Source organism: Pempheris klunzingeri, chromosome 10 (genome assembly GCF_042242105.1).
Source record: "Pempheris klunzingeri isolate RE-2024b chromosome 10, fPemKlu1.hap1, whole genome shotgun sequence".
Classification (NCBI taxonomy): Eukaryota; Metazoa; Chordata; class Actinopteri; order Acropomatiformes; family Pempheridae; genus Pempheris; species Pempheris klunzingeri.
The window spans coordinates 26,523,461-26,540,688 of NC_092021.1; the positions used below are offsets into that span (position 1 = coordinate 26,523,461).

The 17,228-nt window shown below is 46.9% G+C and overlaps 1 protein-coding gene across 1 annotated transcript; it reads left to right on the forward strand.

Moving 5' to 3' along the window:
* The first annotated feature begins 5,820 nt into the window (after positions 1-5,820).
* ttll4 (tubulin tyrosine ligase-like family, member 4) lies at positions 5,821-16,950 on the forward strand. Its single transcript, XM_070838568.1, has 17 exons — positions 5,821-5,859; positions 5,975-6,038; positions 8,067-8,185; positions 9,024-9,134; positions 9,299-9,375; positions 9,473-9,667; positions 9,967-10,049; positions 10,135-10,263; positions 10,485-10,607; positions 11,536-11,634; positions 12,345-12,479; positions 12,629-12,766; positions 12,857-12,953; positions 13,045-13,255; positions 13,662-13,729; positions 13,824-13,894; positions 14,190-16,950. Exons 2-17 carry the CDS (start codon positions 6,022-6,024, stop codon positions 14,380-14,382), a joined length of 1,866 nt encoding a protein of 621 aa, XP_070694669.1. The 5' UTR covers positions 5,821-5,859; positions 5,975-6,021; the 3' UTR covers positions 14,383-16,950.
* Positions 16,951-17,228: the final 278 nt, after the last annotated feature.

Consider the following 17,228-nt stretch of genomic DNA (forward strand, 5'->3'; position numbering starts at 1 on the left):
TCACTTTCCAGGAGACTCTTCTGTTCTGACCTGTGATCTTATTCTTTATATTATTGGTTATATTTTATCATTTTAGCACTTTTTACAAAGTGTGTTTGGCTTTGCCCCCCTTTACTAACTTATTTCATCCCGAGTATGCACCTTTATATCTTATTATTCATTTCTAGGCACCTGTTAAAGATCTTTTTTCCTATAACACATATTATTTTATAAGTACAATACCTGTAATATACATTTCATATATATATATATTACAATATTACTGTCATTATTTTGAGCACCTTTGATCCCTGGATGACCGGAGCATCTTGTTCAATCGGCCCAGTGGCCCAACAATACCTTTTATTTTACACAAGTTTTAAACTTATTCTAAAGAGGGATGTGATTCATTTTAATAAAACTAGTTCCCTCACCGTCCCCTTAACCTTTAATCCTTAACCCTTAAACCAAGTCTTCACCTCAAAGTTTAATAATTTACATTATGGAGACCTGAATTTTGCCCCCAAAAGAAAAGTGAGTAAACAGATTTATGTCCCCATAAGATTAGTAATATATGTATTCAAACACACACACAGACTTTTCTCTCTCTGTAAACTCTGTCATGGCAGAAGGAAAGAGGGGAGGATATGAAGAGGAGGACGGGATGAGAGGAAGATTGACGAGGTAAGAGAAGGTGGGAGGAGAGAAAGGTATGAGGAAGTGAAGGAGGGAGAAGGGGGTGACGAACGGAAAAAGAGAAGATGTGAGAAAAAGGGGGAAGAGAGGAAAGGAGAGGAGGGAGAGGACGAAAGAAAGTGAGGAAAACTGAGGAAGTGAGAAAAGGAGGGAGGAGATGATGAAGAGAGGAGGGAAGGGATGGAGGAAAGGAAGCAGAGTAAGTGAAGAAGAAGAAAAGAAAGAGGATGGAAAGAGTAGAGGGGGGAGGAGACAAAACAGAAAGAAAAAGGGGGAGACAAATAAAGATGTAGAAATGGGGAAGAAGAGAAGAAAACCAGAGGATGGAAGGAGGAGGGCGACGGAGGTTTGCCTCTGCAGGTCCGGTCCCCCCTCCAGTGAGCCCTCCAGTGAGCCCTCCAGTGGTGAAACGTGTCCACGACAAGCAGGAAGAGACCAGCGGTGGACGAAGCTCAACCAGTCACAGAACATGTGGATAAAAGCACTGTGTGCTCTGCAGCCCGAGCTCAGCAGGCAGATCAATAAAATCTTCCTCTTTACAGCAGTTAAAGAGGTGTGAAACTTTTATATCTCCATGAGTAACAAAGAATGTATAGAAACTGTTTCTTTCCTTTCTTTTTTTTGCCATTTTGGTTTAAAAATGCAGACTCAGGCTCATGTGAAGCCAGAGCACTTGTAATAAGTTCACTTTGGGACTAATAAAGGAATAAAGGATCTTATGTTATCTTTTAAAAAGTCAGGAAACAGATCATTGATATTAAGATGTTAAAGCTGAATATCTTAATATTAATGGTGGTAAACTTGGGCACAATTCACTCAAAATCAATAATGAGGTTGACTAAAAGGTCATAAAGGTCATAAAGATATTACCCTGATTATTCACTGAGCAGGAAATAAATAAACGAGCAGAATAACTGTGACAACAGCTCGAAGCAGTGAGAGGATTTTACCAGTCGCTCTTATTGTGTGTGTATTATGTGTCTTCCTGCACAACATCACACTCACACTCATCATAGGAAGGTGATATAAGTAAGAACTAAAACTTTCCAGGCCTTTAAATCATTCTTTTATATTTAAAGTCTTCATGCTGCAGCAGGAGATGAATGCATGTGATTCATGTGTCCATCAACACCCCATTTGTTTTACAGTGAAATAAACAGACTAGCTTTTAAAACCCAAAATACACACTTTTATTCACTATTTATCAAAATAAACTATATTTGTTTTCTTTTTTTTAAAGTTTGCAAGATCCAAACACTGTTTACACCAGTTTATTACAAGGAAACCACTTTAAGAAGATGACAAATTGAGAAAGAGTGTGAAAAACATTTGAATGTCTTTTTTGCAGTGTATGTGTGTGTGTGTGTGTGTGTGTGTGTGTGTGTGTGTGTGTGTGTGTGTGTGTGTGCAGAGCGCGGCGGAGGGAGCTGATCTCAGAAAGGACCCGCGGAGTGAGACGTGTTCCCACAGAGACGATCTTCGGCCATGATGTCTGCAGCTCCGCGCTGTGAGGAGCCGAACTGTGCGGACGGAGAGCAGGTCTGGGACCGGGTCTGGGACCGGACCGGGCCGCAGTAGGTGAGGATACACCTGTACACACCGGTAGCAGAGCTGTGTGCAGTGCTGGACACCACGAGGGGAGGGGGGGGGTCTACTTCTTCTAAACCCGCTGCCAGCTCTCGTGCTGGTCTCTGTTGCTAAGCTAACGCTGTCAACGGTAAACACATTTAAGCTAGCAGAGCTGAGCCGTGCCGAGCCGAGCTTAGCTGTCAAATCTGAGCTCTTCAAAGCGTGAGAGCCATTTTTAAGAGCTTGTCTGTCAGTCTGTTGTGAGGCAGCTTAGTTAGTTAGTTAGCTAGTTAGCTGGTTAGTTAGCTAGTTAATGTCAAGCTAAGCTAACTCCTGTGAGCACACACACACACGTGAAAGTGCTCCCACTGCCAGCAGGGCCAGTGTGGACACCAGGTGTAACACACACACCAGGTGTAACACACACACACACACACACCAGGTGACCAGATGGGAAACTATGGTGTGAGCAGGAGAGGCAGCTTTAGGGGCTCAGGCTAGCTGGGCTAACTTCAGCTAGCTCACACAGCCTGGGTGTCAAAGGGAGGTGATCTCAGTGTAACTAATCACAACCGTTCAGCCTGCAGCTGGTTCAGTACGACCTCTGCAGACAGACAGACAGACAGACAGACAGGCAGGCAGGCAGGCAGACAGACAGACAGACAGGAACCCTCTTCACTGACTCTGCCTCTCCTCTCCAGGTGTCAGCTGTGGGTGTGTTTCCTCCTGTGGACCAGCTGAAGACGAGATGACGACACCACCGTCTCCTCCTTAGAGCTCGCTCGGCGGTGTGAGCCCAGGCTGCAGTCTTAAGGATCCCGCTGCTCACGTTTCACCCCCCCAGCAGGAGAAATGGCCTCTGGCTCCGATCAAACTGTGTGTGGCCGTTAATTAGAGCGGGAGCCACTTTGTCTCAGGAAGTACAAACCCTCATGTGCCTGCCTGCCGGTCTGGGCCTCTGCTGAAGGCCTCTGGCGGAGCGCACTGCTGTCACTGCGCCTGTGGCGGCAGTTATGTTTTCTGTTGGTCAGGATTTGTCAAGAACTTGTAGTGGATGTCCAGCAGCCCCCCCCTGCTGGAGCTGACACCTGAAAGGTAATTCAGAAGGAGCGCCCACCTCCACCTCAGGCGTAGCTATTGTCCCGACTGTTAGTTCCTGTTCTGTCGATCTCCACCCAGAGGACTTCTGCCTCTAAACCACGTCTTGGTCGCGCAGTGCCATGCCCACCAACCAGTCCTCCCCCTGGGGCGGGGGGAAGCTCAGGGCGTGCTCCAGCGGAGACATTCCCGCCACTGCACCCTCGGTCAGCACGCACGGCAAGGCGGTTGCGGCCACTAAAGTGCCTTTTGGTCAGACGTCCCTGGAGCTGTCCAGGAGGAAGGATCAGTCCAAACCTCTCTGCTGTAACGCTGCCCCACCTGCTGCCCCACCTGCTGCCCCACCTGCAGCAGCGGCGGCTTCTGTTTGCCAGAATGGGGACGGACACAAACCCCACACTCAGAGTCAGGTCACCGCTGTGCCACATGGGTCTCCAAACCTGCCGCAGCAACGAAATGGGAATCAAAGCACACAAGAGGCACCGGCGGCAGGACCGAGCGCCCCTTCCTCCAAGAAGGACCGGCAGATTGGGGTCACCGTGTCGCTCCAGCCCTCCCCGCCTGGAAAACGCGTAGCAAAGAGCAGAAGTCAGGCCGCCGCAGGTGATGCACCGCTGGGCCTGTCAGACTGTGATGGAGAGCTGTCCATCAGAGGGCAGCCGTCCCTGCAGCACACGAACAAGCTGCTGGTGAGAAAAAGAATCAAGCTGTTAAATGTTGGGGCTGTAAAGTTAATATAGTTTGCACTGAATGCTTTGGGTTTGTTGTATGAAAGCTTTGATAAACTGAATATTATTTAGCTTCACTTGAAGGAAACAGTTTAGTCAGTAGATCATAGTTAGGATTATTATTTCTGAAACATTCCTTTGCTGATGAGCTGATGTCTCCTCCTCCACATGTGACCTGTCCTTGCTTTGTCTTCTCAGCCTGAAGCTGCAGACCGCTCCTCCCTGCCGTCAGTGCCTCCTCTCAGCCTTACTCTGTGTGAACATCAGGGGCCGGCGTTTGGAAAAGATGCCTCCAGCTTCGACGGCACAAAAGTAGAAATAAGAAGCACAAGAAGAGAAACGACAACTACCAGGAGGAGCCACTCGGCTAAAGCAGCAACAAGATGCAGTCGGACGCTAAACGGTGATTTAAACAGTCTGCTGGTCAGAGGTGGTCCTCCAGCAGTGGTGGCAGCAGCTACTAACAGCAAGCCCCCAAAAACAGCATCACTAGAGCTTCACAAGCAGGCGGCAGAAGGTCAGTGCCCACCAGGAAGCACCTTGTCCACGTGCAGAAGGACCAGCCCCCTCCCTAAAGGCTCCACGCCAAGTGTGCTCAGTGCCAGTGTCAGTGCCACTCAGGAGAAGCAGCCAACGCCGCTGGAGGCCGGCACAGGTAACCTGAAGACACCTGCTGAAGCTGTCAGAGAAAACTCAGGTGGGGAGAATGGTCCACTGCCTGATCATCAGCTCAGTGTTACTGCTGCTAGTAATACTGAGCTGATGATCAGAGCCACATGAAGTCCCTAAAGGTTCCCCATGCTGCACTCAGATGAGCAGATTTTAGCTCAGTGAAACCAAGATGAAAAAGAGGCAGAGCTGCTGCCCAGTGACAGACTCACTGAAGCTCCTGAGCTAACAGTGTAGCACAAAGCTAAGGGACAGCTGTGGTGTACAGAACAAACAGGAATCACTGCAGCGGGGGTGGAGGAACATTTGTTTTGGTCCGTGTTGCAGACATCTTGTAAAGAGAACCTTAAAGAAACTTTATTAATACTCCCCTTTAGAGACAGAGTGCAGTTATCCCCCCCCAACATGGCAACATGTCCTCTTGCAGATGAGGACACCTGCACATGTGACCGTAGTCTTCTGAGAATATTGTTGCAGCATCAGCTAACAGAATGAAATGACTGTTTCACATGGTTAGAAGGCTTCTGTCTGTTGCACTTGTGAGGAGCTAAATCTGTTAGCTTTATTTCAGAAAGAGTGGCCACAGTGTGTGCAGAGGAGTGTGAAGGGCCCTGAGAGCTCATCTCTTCTAATGGGATCCTGCATGAACACACTGTTTTAGGAGAGTTTGGGTTCTGACGTGAGATTTCCACGCTTCTGTGCACCAGTTAGGATTCAGCTAAGCCCAGAATCTGACCACTGATGAACCAACACACTGCCTGTCTGACCGTCCTTTCTCCCACAGGTGAGGCCCCCGGTCCTGCAGGAGCCTCTGTAGTCTCTGTGACCTCTCGGATATCTGCGATCCAGCTGAGCAGGCCGGGGCAGGCTGCCTCCGTGCCACCTTCATCGCCGCCGCCTCCCTCCCCCTCGCCGACGGAGGAGTGTCAGGCTGGAGACGCCGAGCTGTCTGGGTGAGCTCCAGCTGATCGCTGCTCCAGCTGATCGCTGCTCCACCTGTAGAATCACTTCTGGCTCTTCTCTCACTCCGTGTTTCACCTGCTGTTCGTTGTTTCCAGACAGGTGGATGGAGCTGAGGAGGAGCTGCCTGATGAGCTGGAGAATGCCTGCAGTGATGACGGTGAGACACACACACACACACACACACACACACACACACACACACACACACACACACACACACACACACAGCTGACAGTTTTTATTTATTGATTATGTTTCTTTGTTCTCATCAGATGATTCCGACTGTTCGTCCATCGATGGCACCTCATCCACAGCATCCATGGCTCTCCTCTGTGGGTAAGGCACCATGTTGACATCAGAAGAATTCACAGTAACGATATTATTGTGATTATAAATAGAAGGTTTTAAATAATGATGATGATAATAATAATGATTATTATAACACCACCATCAGTCAATTCAATCATCTTTATTGTGTCTATTGGGCCGTTTGTCCCCCTGTTTGGGTAAATGAATCACACCGGCGTAGGGAGGTAGAGGGAGTCGGTCACAAACAGAGCGGTGAAAAGGCTGAAAAGATAAACTGATAAACAAAAGATCCACGAGGCCGAACATCTGCCGTCAGTCCAGAGTGACGCCCCGGGCTGACCCAGCGCTCTGGGACTCTTCATCCTGACATGCTCCACCTGACGTTAGTGTATCACCACAGGAACAGGAACACTGACAGACGCTGATCTGAGAGAGTCTTTCCTTCACACTCACTTCTAATAGTAATAATAAACTGTATTTACTCAGCACCTGTCATACATTAGATGAGTGAAAGCTCAGAGTGCTTCACAGAAAAGCAACCAAAAACTAAAATCAGTCACTCAGATATAAGAAGAAGGAACAATGATGTGTATCTGTATTATAACATTAGTTTGGAGTACGTTCCAAACCTCTGGGGCTTCTCCTGGTTGTTTGTTGTTCACTTCGCTGTATGTTCGGACCCTTATCTCCCTGTTCTGCACCTGGAGAAGCATAATAACTGTCAGCAGCTGTGAAACCACACAAATCTCTCTATGAACTACGTGTGCCAGTGTTTCACTGAGGCCGTAGGAACGATCGGTGATCAGATAAAAATGAGTCGATAATTAAAAGACATGCTCGTTCCTTCATATATCCTCTCTTTAGTAGTGCACTTAAAAACATTTTTGGTCCATTTCACAGACTGTAAACACACGTGTGAGGGCCCATTCACAGGTGTTTATACAGCACAGCTCAAAAAGTGTCCGTCCTTTCCTTGGACGCTCGGCCCTGGTTTCTAATTGGCCTCCTAAAACCACATAAAACACAAAATCCACCAGATCCTGTGGATTCTTTCTTTCTTTCTCTCTTTCATTCTCTCCCACCGCATTGTTGAAAGAGGCTGAAAGCAGCAGAGCGTGGTGGAAAGGTCTGCTGCTTTGTTCGTCACATTGTTCCACACTGTGATGGCCTCAACAGTAGAACCCCCCACCAAAGACTCGGAGCTGATTCTTTGCTAAAACAGCCTGGATAGGGACAGCTATTGTCACCTTTTTACCCGACAACCAGCTGATTTGTTTATGTGTACATTTACATACCCCCCCCCCGCGGCCACCCCCCCACCCTCTCCTGGAGGCTGTAGCTGTATGTGTAGTATAGTGTTAAGTTGGCTGTAATGCCGTTGTGTACCTGCCGGTGGTGAAGGGATTTTATTTAAGAGAACTTTGAAGAGGATAATCTCGTCCTCTGTCCAGCTCTCCTTCTTCCTATGACTGTCATGTGAGTGCTTTTTTTTGTTTCGTGCCTAAATTCTCATTATTTTGTGGAGTTATGTTGGAAATGTTGGGCTGTCGTAGAGGAGCGTTCTACCGCTGCTGTCGTGGAGGTTATTCATGTCTGCTGTGCTCCGTTATTGGCAGCTTCACCCGTCTGTGTGAGCAGGAGTGCTCAGATTTGAAATGTGGGGACATTAATTTTGAGGTCTTCTTCTTCTTGAAGGCCTGTTTTGTTTGTCCTGACACTTGTCCTCTGTGTGTGCTCACACAAGCATCATGTTACCGGCACACAGTGCAAACTTGTGTTACCGGCTGTGTTGCCAGCTCCTGTGAGTTAGAAGTCAGTGAGCGTAACTCTAGCTGCATTACTTTTTAATTTTGTTGTGATCCTGCAATTAGCTCATGTAATTGGAACAAGCTAAGCGGAGCTGTAGTTCTGGAAGAGCGTATAGAAAGTGAAGGTGTTGTCTGTGGAGTGTTTGCTTTGTTACCTGACCTCCAGTTATGATGCTGGGATACCTGTGTGTGTGTGTGTGTGTGTGTCCACTGATCAGCCGTCTGCTCGTTTGTCTCTTCGCCTCAGTGTTGAGGAGCCGATGTCATTGGGGCCGGACGATGATCGAGAAGAGAAACCGGCTTTGGTTCCCAGTCTGTTCCCCTTCATCTCGCCGACGCTCTACTTCAGCACCGCCAACGAGAAAGGTCAGGACACACACACACACACACACACACACACACACACACAGCAGCAGCAGCAGCACCACAGAGGCTCAACCTGTTTCCACCAAACACAAAAGGGAAAATATTCAACCTGAGCTAAAGATCCAAGCTGCTGACCTGATGATGGCACTCAGACAGGAGAGGAGAGGGCTGGAGAAAAGCCTGCTAAACTCTGATATCGTGTCAGTCACTTGATTCTAGCTTTTGGTTTTACTGATGAAGCAAGTCGGCACGAGCAGTAGCCTGGTCAGCTCCCCAGCTGGCTCTCCTGTCGTCGTGTTCACTCACGCAAGAAATACCAATAAATACAAATGATGAGGCGAGTAAGACGGGGCAAATATTGGCTTTGTGTTCAGTGGAAGTTAGAGAGTCTTAGGATGTCTTCTTAGAACAATCAAAGGTCAAGCAGACGACAAAAACTGTGAATCCCAAAAAATGTTTCCAGGAGGAGAGAGTGTGTGAGTGTGGGGCTGATAAACAGAAGGAAAGAGATCAGCACCCTGCTGAACCTGAGCCGCTCAGACACACTTGTTTTCACACATTTACTGGTTTGTCTGAGGATTTTAGGCCACAGTTGTGGTTATACTGTACTAACCCACCGGTTAACGCTGATTCCTCTCTGAAATGACTAAAGGAAACTGAAGTGTGTTGTGTTTTTCCATGTTGTTAAAACCAGTGTAGATGTGATTGCTGCTGGGAACAGTTTAGGTCTTACATCTTATCGTCGATGATATTTTGAGCCGTCTCAGTATTTGCACTCGGCTGGTGCATCACTCGTAGAAATGAAATCCATCCACCGTTTGTGCTGTGTGCTCTGCAGTGGAGCTGCTGCCTGCAGAACAAAGACGACTGCTGAAATGGAAGGTCAGCAACGTGACTCCAAACGTTGTCAAGCAGACCGTCGCCAGGTCACACTTCAAGGTCACCAAGAGTAAGTCAGGACGTGTCTCACACAGTGAATGATGTCATTTCAAACATGTGGCCGTGTGTTTCTGTCAGTGTTCACAGAAACGGTAGTGTCTTGTAGCCTTGTGTGTGTGTAACAACATGTCAGATAACTGAATAGTTGCTGATGAAAGTCTGCTGTCGATGCAGAAAGCCACGACTGGCTGGGCTGCTGGGGACATCACATGAAGTCGCCCTGCTTCAAATCCCTCGGAGAGCACCAGAAGGTGAGGAGCCTGAACTTTAAAGGAAGCTGAGATCATCCGGTCTGGTCAACCACGTCCAGAATGAACCTGCTCGCTCTGCTTGTGTCTCCCTTCCCAGCTGAATCACTTCCCGGGAACGTTCCAGATCGGCAGGAAGGACCGGCTGTGGAGGAACCTGTCTAAGATGCAGGTTCGCTTCGGCAAACAAGAGTTCAGCTTTTTCCCCAGGACGTTCGTCCTTCCTCAGGACATCAAGCTGCTCCGCAAAGCCTGGGAGGACAGCGGCTCCAGGCAGAAGTGGATCATCAAACCTGTACGTTCTGCTGGAGCGCAGCCGTTTAGTCCATCTGCTTTGTGTGTGTAGAACTACGGCCTGAACAGAAAGATAGATCTGCCTTTAATTTATTGATATTTTCATTTTGTCTTTTGGATTTCAGATGCTCGTTAAGTCGTTATTGACTTTACTTGATAGAAAAGTTGAAGTTTGGAGAATAATTAATGTTCCAAATGAGTCCAAAGGAAAAATCTGTGGAAGTTTAAGGAGATGTGTTATTTGTAGCTGCCACTGTTATCAGTTCACTTGTCCCTGACACTCTCTCTGGTCTCGGGTAGCCGGCTTCAGCCAGAGGAATCGGTATCCAGGTCATCCACAAGTGGAGCCAGATGCCCCGTAAGAGGCCACTGCTGGTCCAGAAGTAAGTAGCCCGGAAAAGGCCGTCACCCGGCACTACATAATTCATCAGCCGACAGGGTAAAACTCTTCCTGGCTGTGCTTCACAGGTACCTTCACAAGCCCTACCTCATCAGCGGGAACAAGTTCGACCTGCGGATCTACGTCTACGTGACGACCTACGACCCGCTGAAAATCTACATCTTCTCCGACGGACTGGTTCGATTCGCCAGCTGCAAGTCAGTTTTCACACAGTGACGAGGTCAAATACTGTAGATTAGTCATGTGAAAAGGAACATAAACGATCCCCAGGTGGAAGCCAGCAGAGTCTGGTGCCGTCTATGTATAGTACATATAGATCTATACAGATGTGTAGTCTAAAGTCAGTATGGCTGCTTGGTGACTCTGAAGATGGAGGTTATAAGTGTCCTAATCCCACTCGTGTGCTTCTCCTCCTCAGGTATTCGTCTTCCATGAAGACTCTGGGGAACAAGTTCATGCACCTGACCAACTACAGCGTCAACAAGAAGAACTCTGAATACCAAACGAACAGCGATGACAAGGCCTGCCAGGGACACAAATGGTAAGAGAGAGACTCAAAGTGAGACAGAGCAGAGGCCTGTTCACCTGATGGCTCATCCTGGAGACGCCTTTCAAAGTAAAAGCTGTCTTTAAGATTCTTATCTTAAAGATCAAAATGCATCAACACTAAAGGACTAAAATCATGTTACACACCAGACTACATTCACAAAAACAGGGATTTTAGCTCACAGAACACAGGAGCTGCTGGTTTAGTTGCTGTGACTTAGAAGTTTCAACACGTTAATTTGGATGCAAACTAACTCATTAAAACACCCAAATCACACAATAACACAAACAAACTAACCCATTGAGGCAGTAATGGACCAAGAACTCCTGTGTCCAGTTCTCTAAAACCCCTGTTTTAGTGAATGTAGTCTGGTGTGTGTGCTGTTTGTGGTTAAACCAAAAGGATCTTCCAGGTCTCTCTCTGTAGGGATCCTTTCCATGATGCTGTCACACACTTAGAATAACACTCTGAGCCTGTCAGTGGATCAAACAAGCTCTTTTAGTGGACCTACTGTGATCAGGTGCAGTTGTCCCAAAGGATCACGTTGCAGCCATTGCAGCCCGTTTGGTGGCTGCTGGCTGAGGTGATCTACTGGACCAGTTCCAACACTTTTACTACCTACCAGTCATTTCAAACCCAGTATATGTGAAAATACCAGTTATCCATTGATTTCTATCTCAAGTGTAATTCTTCTTCTATTTATGAATTTTATCAGAGAAACTGATAATTATTAGACCCATTATAAGAAAAAAAAAAGTTATGAATGAGGCTCTTTGTCACTTTTGAGCAAACTGATTCTTCTCATTTATCCTGACATACAGACGTTAGCACTGCGATTGGTTTCCAGCTCTCTCATCTCCCACAAACGTGTAGAAGTGAAACTGAAATGTGTGTCATGTGTGTTGTTCTTGTGTGTATTCAGGGCTTTGAAGGCCTTGTGGCAGTTCCTTGGTTCTAAAGGAGTCAACACCACTCTGATCTGGGAGAAGATTAAAGACATCGTCATCAAAACCATCATAGCGTGAGTTTGCCTGTTCAGACCTGCAGGATTATCAGTTTCTAATTTATGAAAGTTTTCAGTAATGTTTCTTTCTCTTCATTTTTTTGCATCAGAGTCTAATGAAGTGAGATGTTTCACCTTTTCAGATGAAACGTCAAAGACGGTCTTTAAAACTAGTTTTTCACTTTGCACTAAATGTTGTGTGACGTAGATGATGTGTGACTGTTTTCAAAGGAGATGGACTATTTTTATGAATACAAAAATATTTACTGTGCAGACGAAGTGAACTCTTCTTATTCACCATTTGCTCCAAGCTGCAGTGGTCCAGATGCTCCTCAGTTTGCAGCAGAGCGACCGATCCCTCCTCACTGATTATTTGTCCAGAAATAAAAAATAAAAAATGATGCTGAACGTTAGAAGGAGCGAGGGGTCTGGTCCACTCAGCCGATCTTTGTTTTTAGCCTTGGAGGCTAGCGCAGCTAACGTTAGCAGCTTTAACAGATCTCAGGGTTGCTTTTGACTCCACCCTCTGAGGTGTCGGTCACTTTAAGATAATGGAACAGTGATCATGAAATAAGCTCCCGTGTGTGTGTGTGTGTGTGTGTGTGTGTGTGTGGTGTGTGTGTGGTGTGTGTGTGTGTGTGTGTGTGTGTGTGTGTGTGTGTGTGTGTGTGTGTGTGTGTGTGTGTGTGTGTGTGTGTGTGTGTGTGTGTGTGTGTGTTGGTTTGCAGGTCGGAGCCGTACGTTAACAGTCTGCTGAAGATGCACCTTCGGACGCCCTCCAGCTGCCACGAGTTGTTCGGCTTTGATATCATGCTGGATGAGAACCTTAAACCCTGGATCCTGGAGGTCAACATATCACCAAGGTAGCACGCACACACAGACACACTCACACACTCACACACACACACACTCACACTCTCTCACACACACTCACACTCACACTCTCTCACACACACACACACACACACTTCCAACCACACACTTCTTTCTAACTGCTGTGTTTCTGCTCCAGCCTTCACTCCAACACGGCGCTGGATGTTTCCATTAAAGGTCAGATGATCAGAGACCTCCTGAACCTGGCTGGCTTCCGTGTTCCCCAAAAAGAAGATGTGGCCGGTCCCTGCAGCAGCGCCTCCAGCTCCACCAGCAGGTAGGGAGGGGGAAGTACACCCAAATGATCAGAAAGCCTCAGAAAAGACCCTGTTGTTGAGTCACCTCCTGTGTGTGTGTGTGTGTGCAGTCTGAGTGGGGGCATCAGGGAGAGGACCAAGTCAGATTTGTCTGCTGATGAGAAGGTCAAACGGGCCTTTTACCTCACCCAGCGCTACGCCGACCAGGTAAACGAGGACAAACACAGTCAAAATGTGGACCAATCAAAGTGAATTACTCCGACGCGCCCTGAGCTTTGTCTCCGTCTGTCTCTGTCAGGACTTCCTGTCCACGGTGCTGGACGTCTTGACCCCGGAGGACGTCCGCGTGCTGGCGGAGAGCGAAGACGAGCTGACTCGACTGGGACAGTTTGAGCGCGTGTTCCCGTCCCCGTCGTCGTCTCGCTACCTTCGCTTCTTCGAGTGTCCCAGATACCTCAACGTCCTGCTGGACCAGTGGGAGAGGAAGTACTGGAACAACAGGTCAAAAGGTCCGTGTGTCCCATTTCATTTGCCTAAAATAGCAGAGAGGAGTCGCATCAAGATGTAATGTGTAATGCGAGGTGGTAACTAGATGCAGGAATTCACACAAATGATAGTTAAAGGTGATTAATCATTATCAGAGTCCTGCTGCTCACAATCTGACCAGAGAAGAGACGAGTCCTCATCTCTCTTCAGCTTAAGGAAACAATCAGTATCAGGTTTACTAGTAGCTAAGTGGCTTGGCTAACTAGCCAAGTAAGTTCTGACGTTACGAGGACTTTGTCTTGTTCTATTGAAACACGTCTAAAGTAGAGACAATATGAGATTAAGTCTAAAAAGTAAACATGTTTTTAAATGACAGAGTGAGATCAGGTTCGATGGGTTCTGTGTGTGAAGTGTCTGTTTTCTGTGCAGGTATCAGTCTGCTGAGGACTCTGTGTGGGAAAGGAGTCCACCTGGGAACCAGTGACCCAGCTCACATGGTGAGGAGCCTCTCTGAGACCACGTCTGAGTGTGGTGTTGTTGTTTACAGCCACAAAGTCAGTGGGGTTTTTATTCTCCTCTCTTCTTCTCCAGTGGTCCAAGTGTAGCTACGTCTCCAGGGTTGAGCCCCACAGACAAGAGCTCAGCAGCCCGTCCAGATCCAGGTACACACACACACACACACACTCACTCATGCAGACATGAAAATATTACACAGGTTTTGGAGCTCTGTTCTTGTAAAGAAAGTAATAATATAACATTTATAATATGGATGTGCAGGATTTAATTACATAATAAACATTAAATATTTCTAATTCTATGTTGCACATTAATTGTATAATTAATGAGTAAAATTTGGTTAATAAATGATAAAAATAACAAGACAAAATGCTCAGAACAGTTCAGTTACTTAGTTTTCTCTTAAGAGAATCAGACCGATGCTCCTGTGTGCTCCTGCAGGGTGGTGGTCAGCCATCAGCACCGCTCCCCCCACGACGACGATGACGGCGGCTCAGACAGGGAGGGGCCTTCGGCCTCCAGCCCGCCTGCTTCACCGAGTCCCGGATCCAGTGTCACCAGCAGTGCCTGTACGAGCCCCCAGCCCGGCCACACCCAGAGCCCGCCGCCCCCCCCGCAGTCCGCCTCGCTCTGAGACTCAATTTGCTAACGTGATGTTCAAACCCAGAACACACACCCAGAGTCTACAGCTGGGTTCAGACTACACCACACTCGCCCCCGTATGGAGGAAGAGCACCGGGGGGGGCAACGCTGCTGCTGCTGGGACGTCTGAGCTGTAAAGAAGAGGAGACCAGTGTAGTCTGAACCCAGCACAGGACGACACTCTTCTACTGATCTGATGTCTAGCTGTGATACTCTGGATGTGACATGTGTCTTCAGGACCATAAGCCTGGAGCTCAGACTGAAACACTGTAGGAGAGGGGGGGGGGTCTTTAACATAATTGGATTTGATCAGAAAGAAACCACATGATAACTAAATATTGAAAAGGGAGCAGCTTATGGAGCGCTGGCTAGTTCAGCACTAACATCAGTCAGGAAACGGCAGCTCATCCTCACTACACTTAAAGGACCATACCGGTGTAATGTCTCACTATCAGCATGCGTTAACGCTCATTAAGGCCAAGTACAAACATTAATACTGCATGAAACAACAGCAGGAGCACATTAACTTCAGTCAGACGTTGACGCCTGCTAGACGCTCAGACTGATGCTGCTGTCATCGTTCTGCTGGTCACCCTGCGGTCGTCTGCTAACTCTTCAGATGCACGTACAGCCTCGGTCTTAACGCTCGTGGCTGTACCACTCCATCTTCTCACCTCCACATTAGTCCTCAGCACTGTCTTCAGACGCTGTGAAGCCGGCTCTTAAACTGTGAATAAGACACACTTGGCTTCCTCACGTCCTGCTTTAGCTTCACATTAGCCTACAGGAGACGGTGGTGATAAACGCCGACACAACACTGTGATTTCTCTCATGTCTTAACGCTGAGACTGTTATTGGTTTGGCCGGTGTCACATTCCTGACCTTATGGACTGAGTGTTTGTGTGGAGACGACTGAAGGGAGGGATGAAGCTCAGAGCTCTGCTGCAGCTCTCACACTTCTTTTACTTGATTTTCTTTCCGCTGGTTGATGGTGGAAACTGGTGTGTTTCACAGAACCTCATTTTGATCACTAGTGTAAACTTACAGTCTGTTAGAGATACTTGAAGATGAAGCTTTGGTTGCTCCGTTTTACATGCATGTAGTAGACAAACAGTCTGTGACTGAAGCTTTGAACTAATAACAGCAGCCTACTGTGACTTTTAAAAGGGTTTCTCTGTGGACACAAACGTCCAGCGGCAGTTTAAGCTGACAGTCGGCACAAACATTTGTCCTTAACGTTTTCCTGGACAGCTGCTGCTTTAGGTTTCAGGTTTCTAAAAGACTTCTAATTGTATCCTCAGGGAAAGAGAGAAAAAGACTTTACTGTGAGGACACTTTCAGAAAAATATGTTTCCTTAAAGCCAACGTCTGCAGTAAGAAACTGAGTGTCAGAGCTGGTTGGAGACGAGGAAGATACTTCCTCCTCCTCCTCCTCCTCCTCCTCCTCAGTTTGACCCACGTGAGCACATGAAGCTCCAAACAGTCATGATCAGATCCTAGTGAACTTTATTAGAAAAGGTACCAGAGAAAGTGTTTACCGATGACTTTATTAAGCAGTTTACTACCAGATGCCAAACTCCTGTGCAGTGTCACAGTGTGGCTCATCTTCATCTTCATCTTCATCCTGATTAACATTTGGTTAATTCACATGCAGTAGAGGGACTAACAGAAGGCACTTTGACTGAGGCCAGTTAAACAGAATAGGATGTGAGGCAGAAGCTGGACGTGCTCGCTGTATCTCTGATCAGAGGAGTGGATGCTCCTCATGGAGCTCCTCAGGGAGCACGCTAAGGCCCCACTGAGGAGAAACATCTTAAATTCAGTGTATTTCACGCAGGGCTGCCTCTCGTGGTTATTTCATTCCCTACTAATCTGATTCTAATAAAGATCTACCAATGAAACTACAGGAAATAGAAATAGAAATCTCAGAGCTCAAGCTGACGTCTTCAAAGAGATTCGTCTCAGTAAGAGAAGCTGGAGCCAGTGATGGTTTAAATGAGTCTCAGCCAACCATCAAACCGTTTAATCGACTGGTCAACAGTTAAATACAACAGTAAAATAGATCCAATGAGTGACGAGGGCTTCCAGTCCAGTATTCACTCTCACTCCTGGGTTTGTTTCTCTCTCTCTCTCTCCTCTGATCTGAGCCTCACACAGCGTTAGACACCCGGCCGCCAGCAGCACGTGGTTTTGTACGATTCTGCTCATTCACATTTAACATATCACACATATTAGAATTTATTGTCTTGTGCATTAATCTAAAATATCAGCTGGATGAGCTAAAACATACAAACCTCACTGCTTAGTTTATAAAGTGGGGGAGAACGAATCGTCTTAATGTTTAACAGAAGTTCCAACCTGCTGCCACACATTTAGCTGACTCCACTTCAGAGTTTGTGTTCGTCATGAAGATCAATAACACGGCGTGAAGTTGTTTTTACCATAACAGAAAGAAATAAGTGGGGATGATGATATTTTTTACTAACTCGACAGCTGTAAAATGTCTGTGTTAAAGGGCTGTATGATTAGCTCAGGATGACGATTTCAAAATAAAAGTTATTTGTGGTACAAGTGTCCTGATTGGGTTTTTATCTGGGGGAAGTTTTATGGTGTGTTGTTAACTAAACTAATAGCACTCTGCTTTTCTGGGCTGCCTCTTGAAGTCACTGCTAACATTTAATAACTAAAATATGAAAAACACAACCTGACAGAACCCAAATTTATGACCTTTTACTGAAGGTGCTGAAATTATTACATACATTAAATCTACTTTGCTATAAAAAAATTTAAAAAAAGGACTGACTTTAGTCTAATTAGTTGATTTTTAGCCTCAGCAGT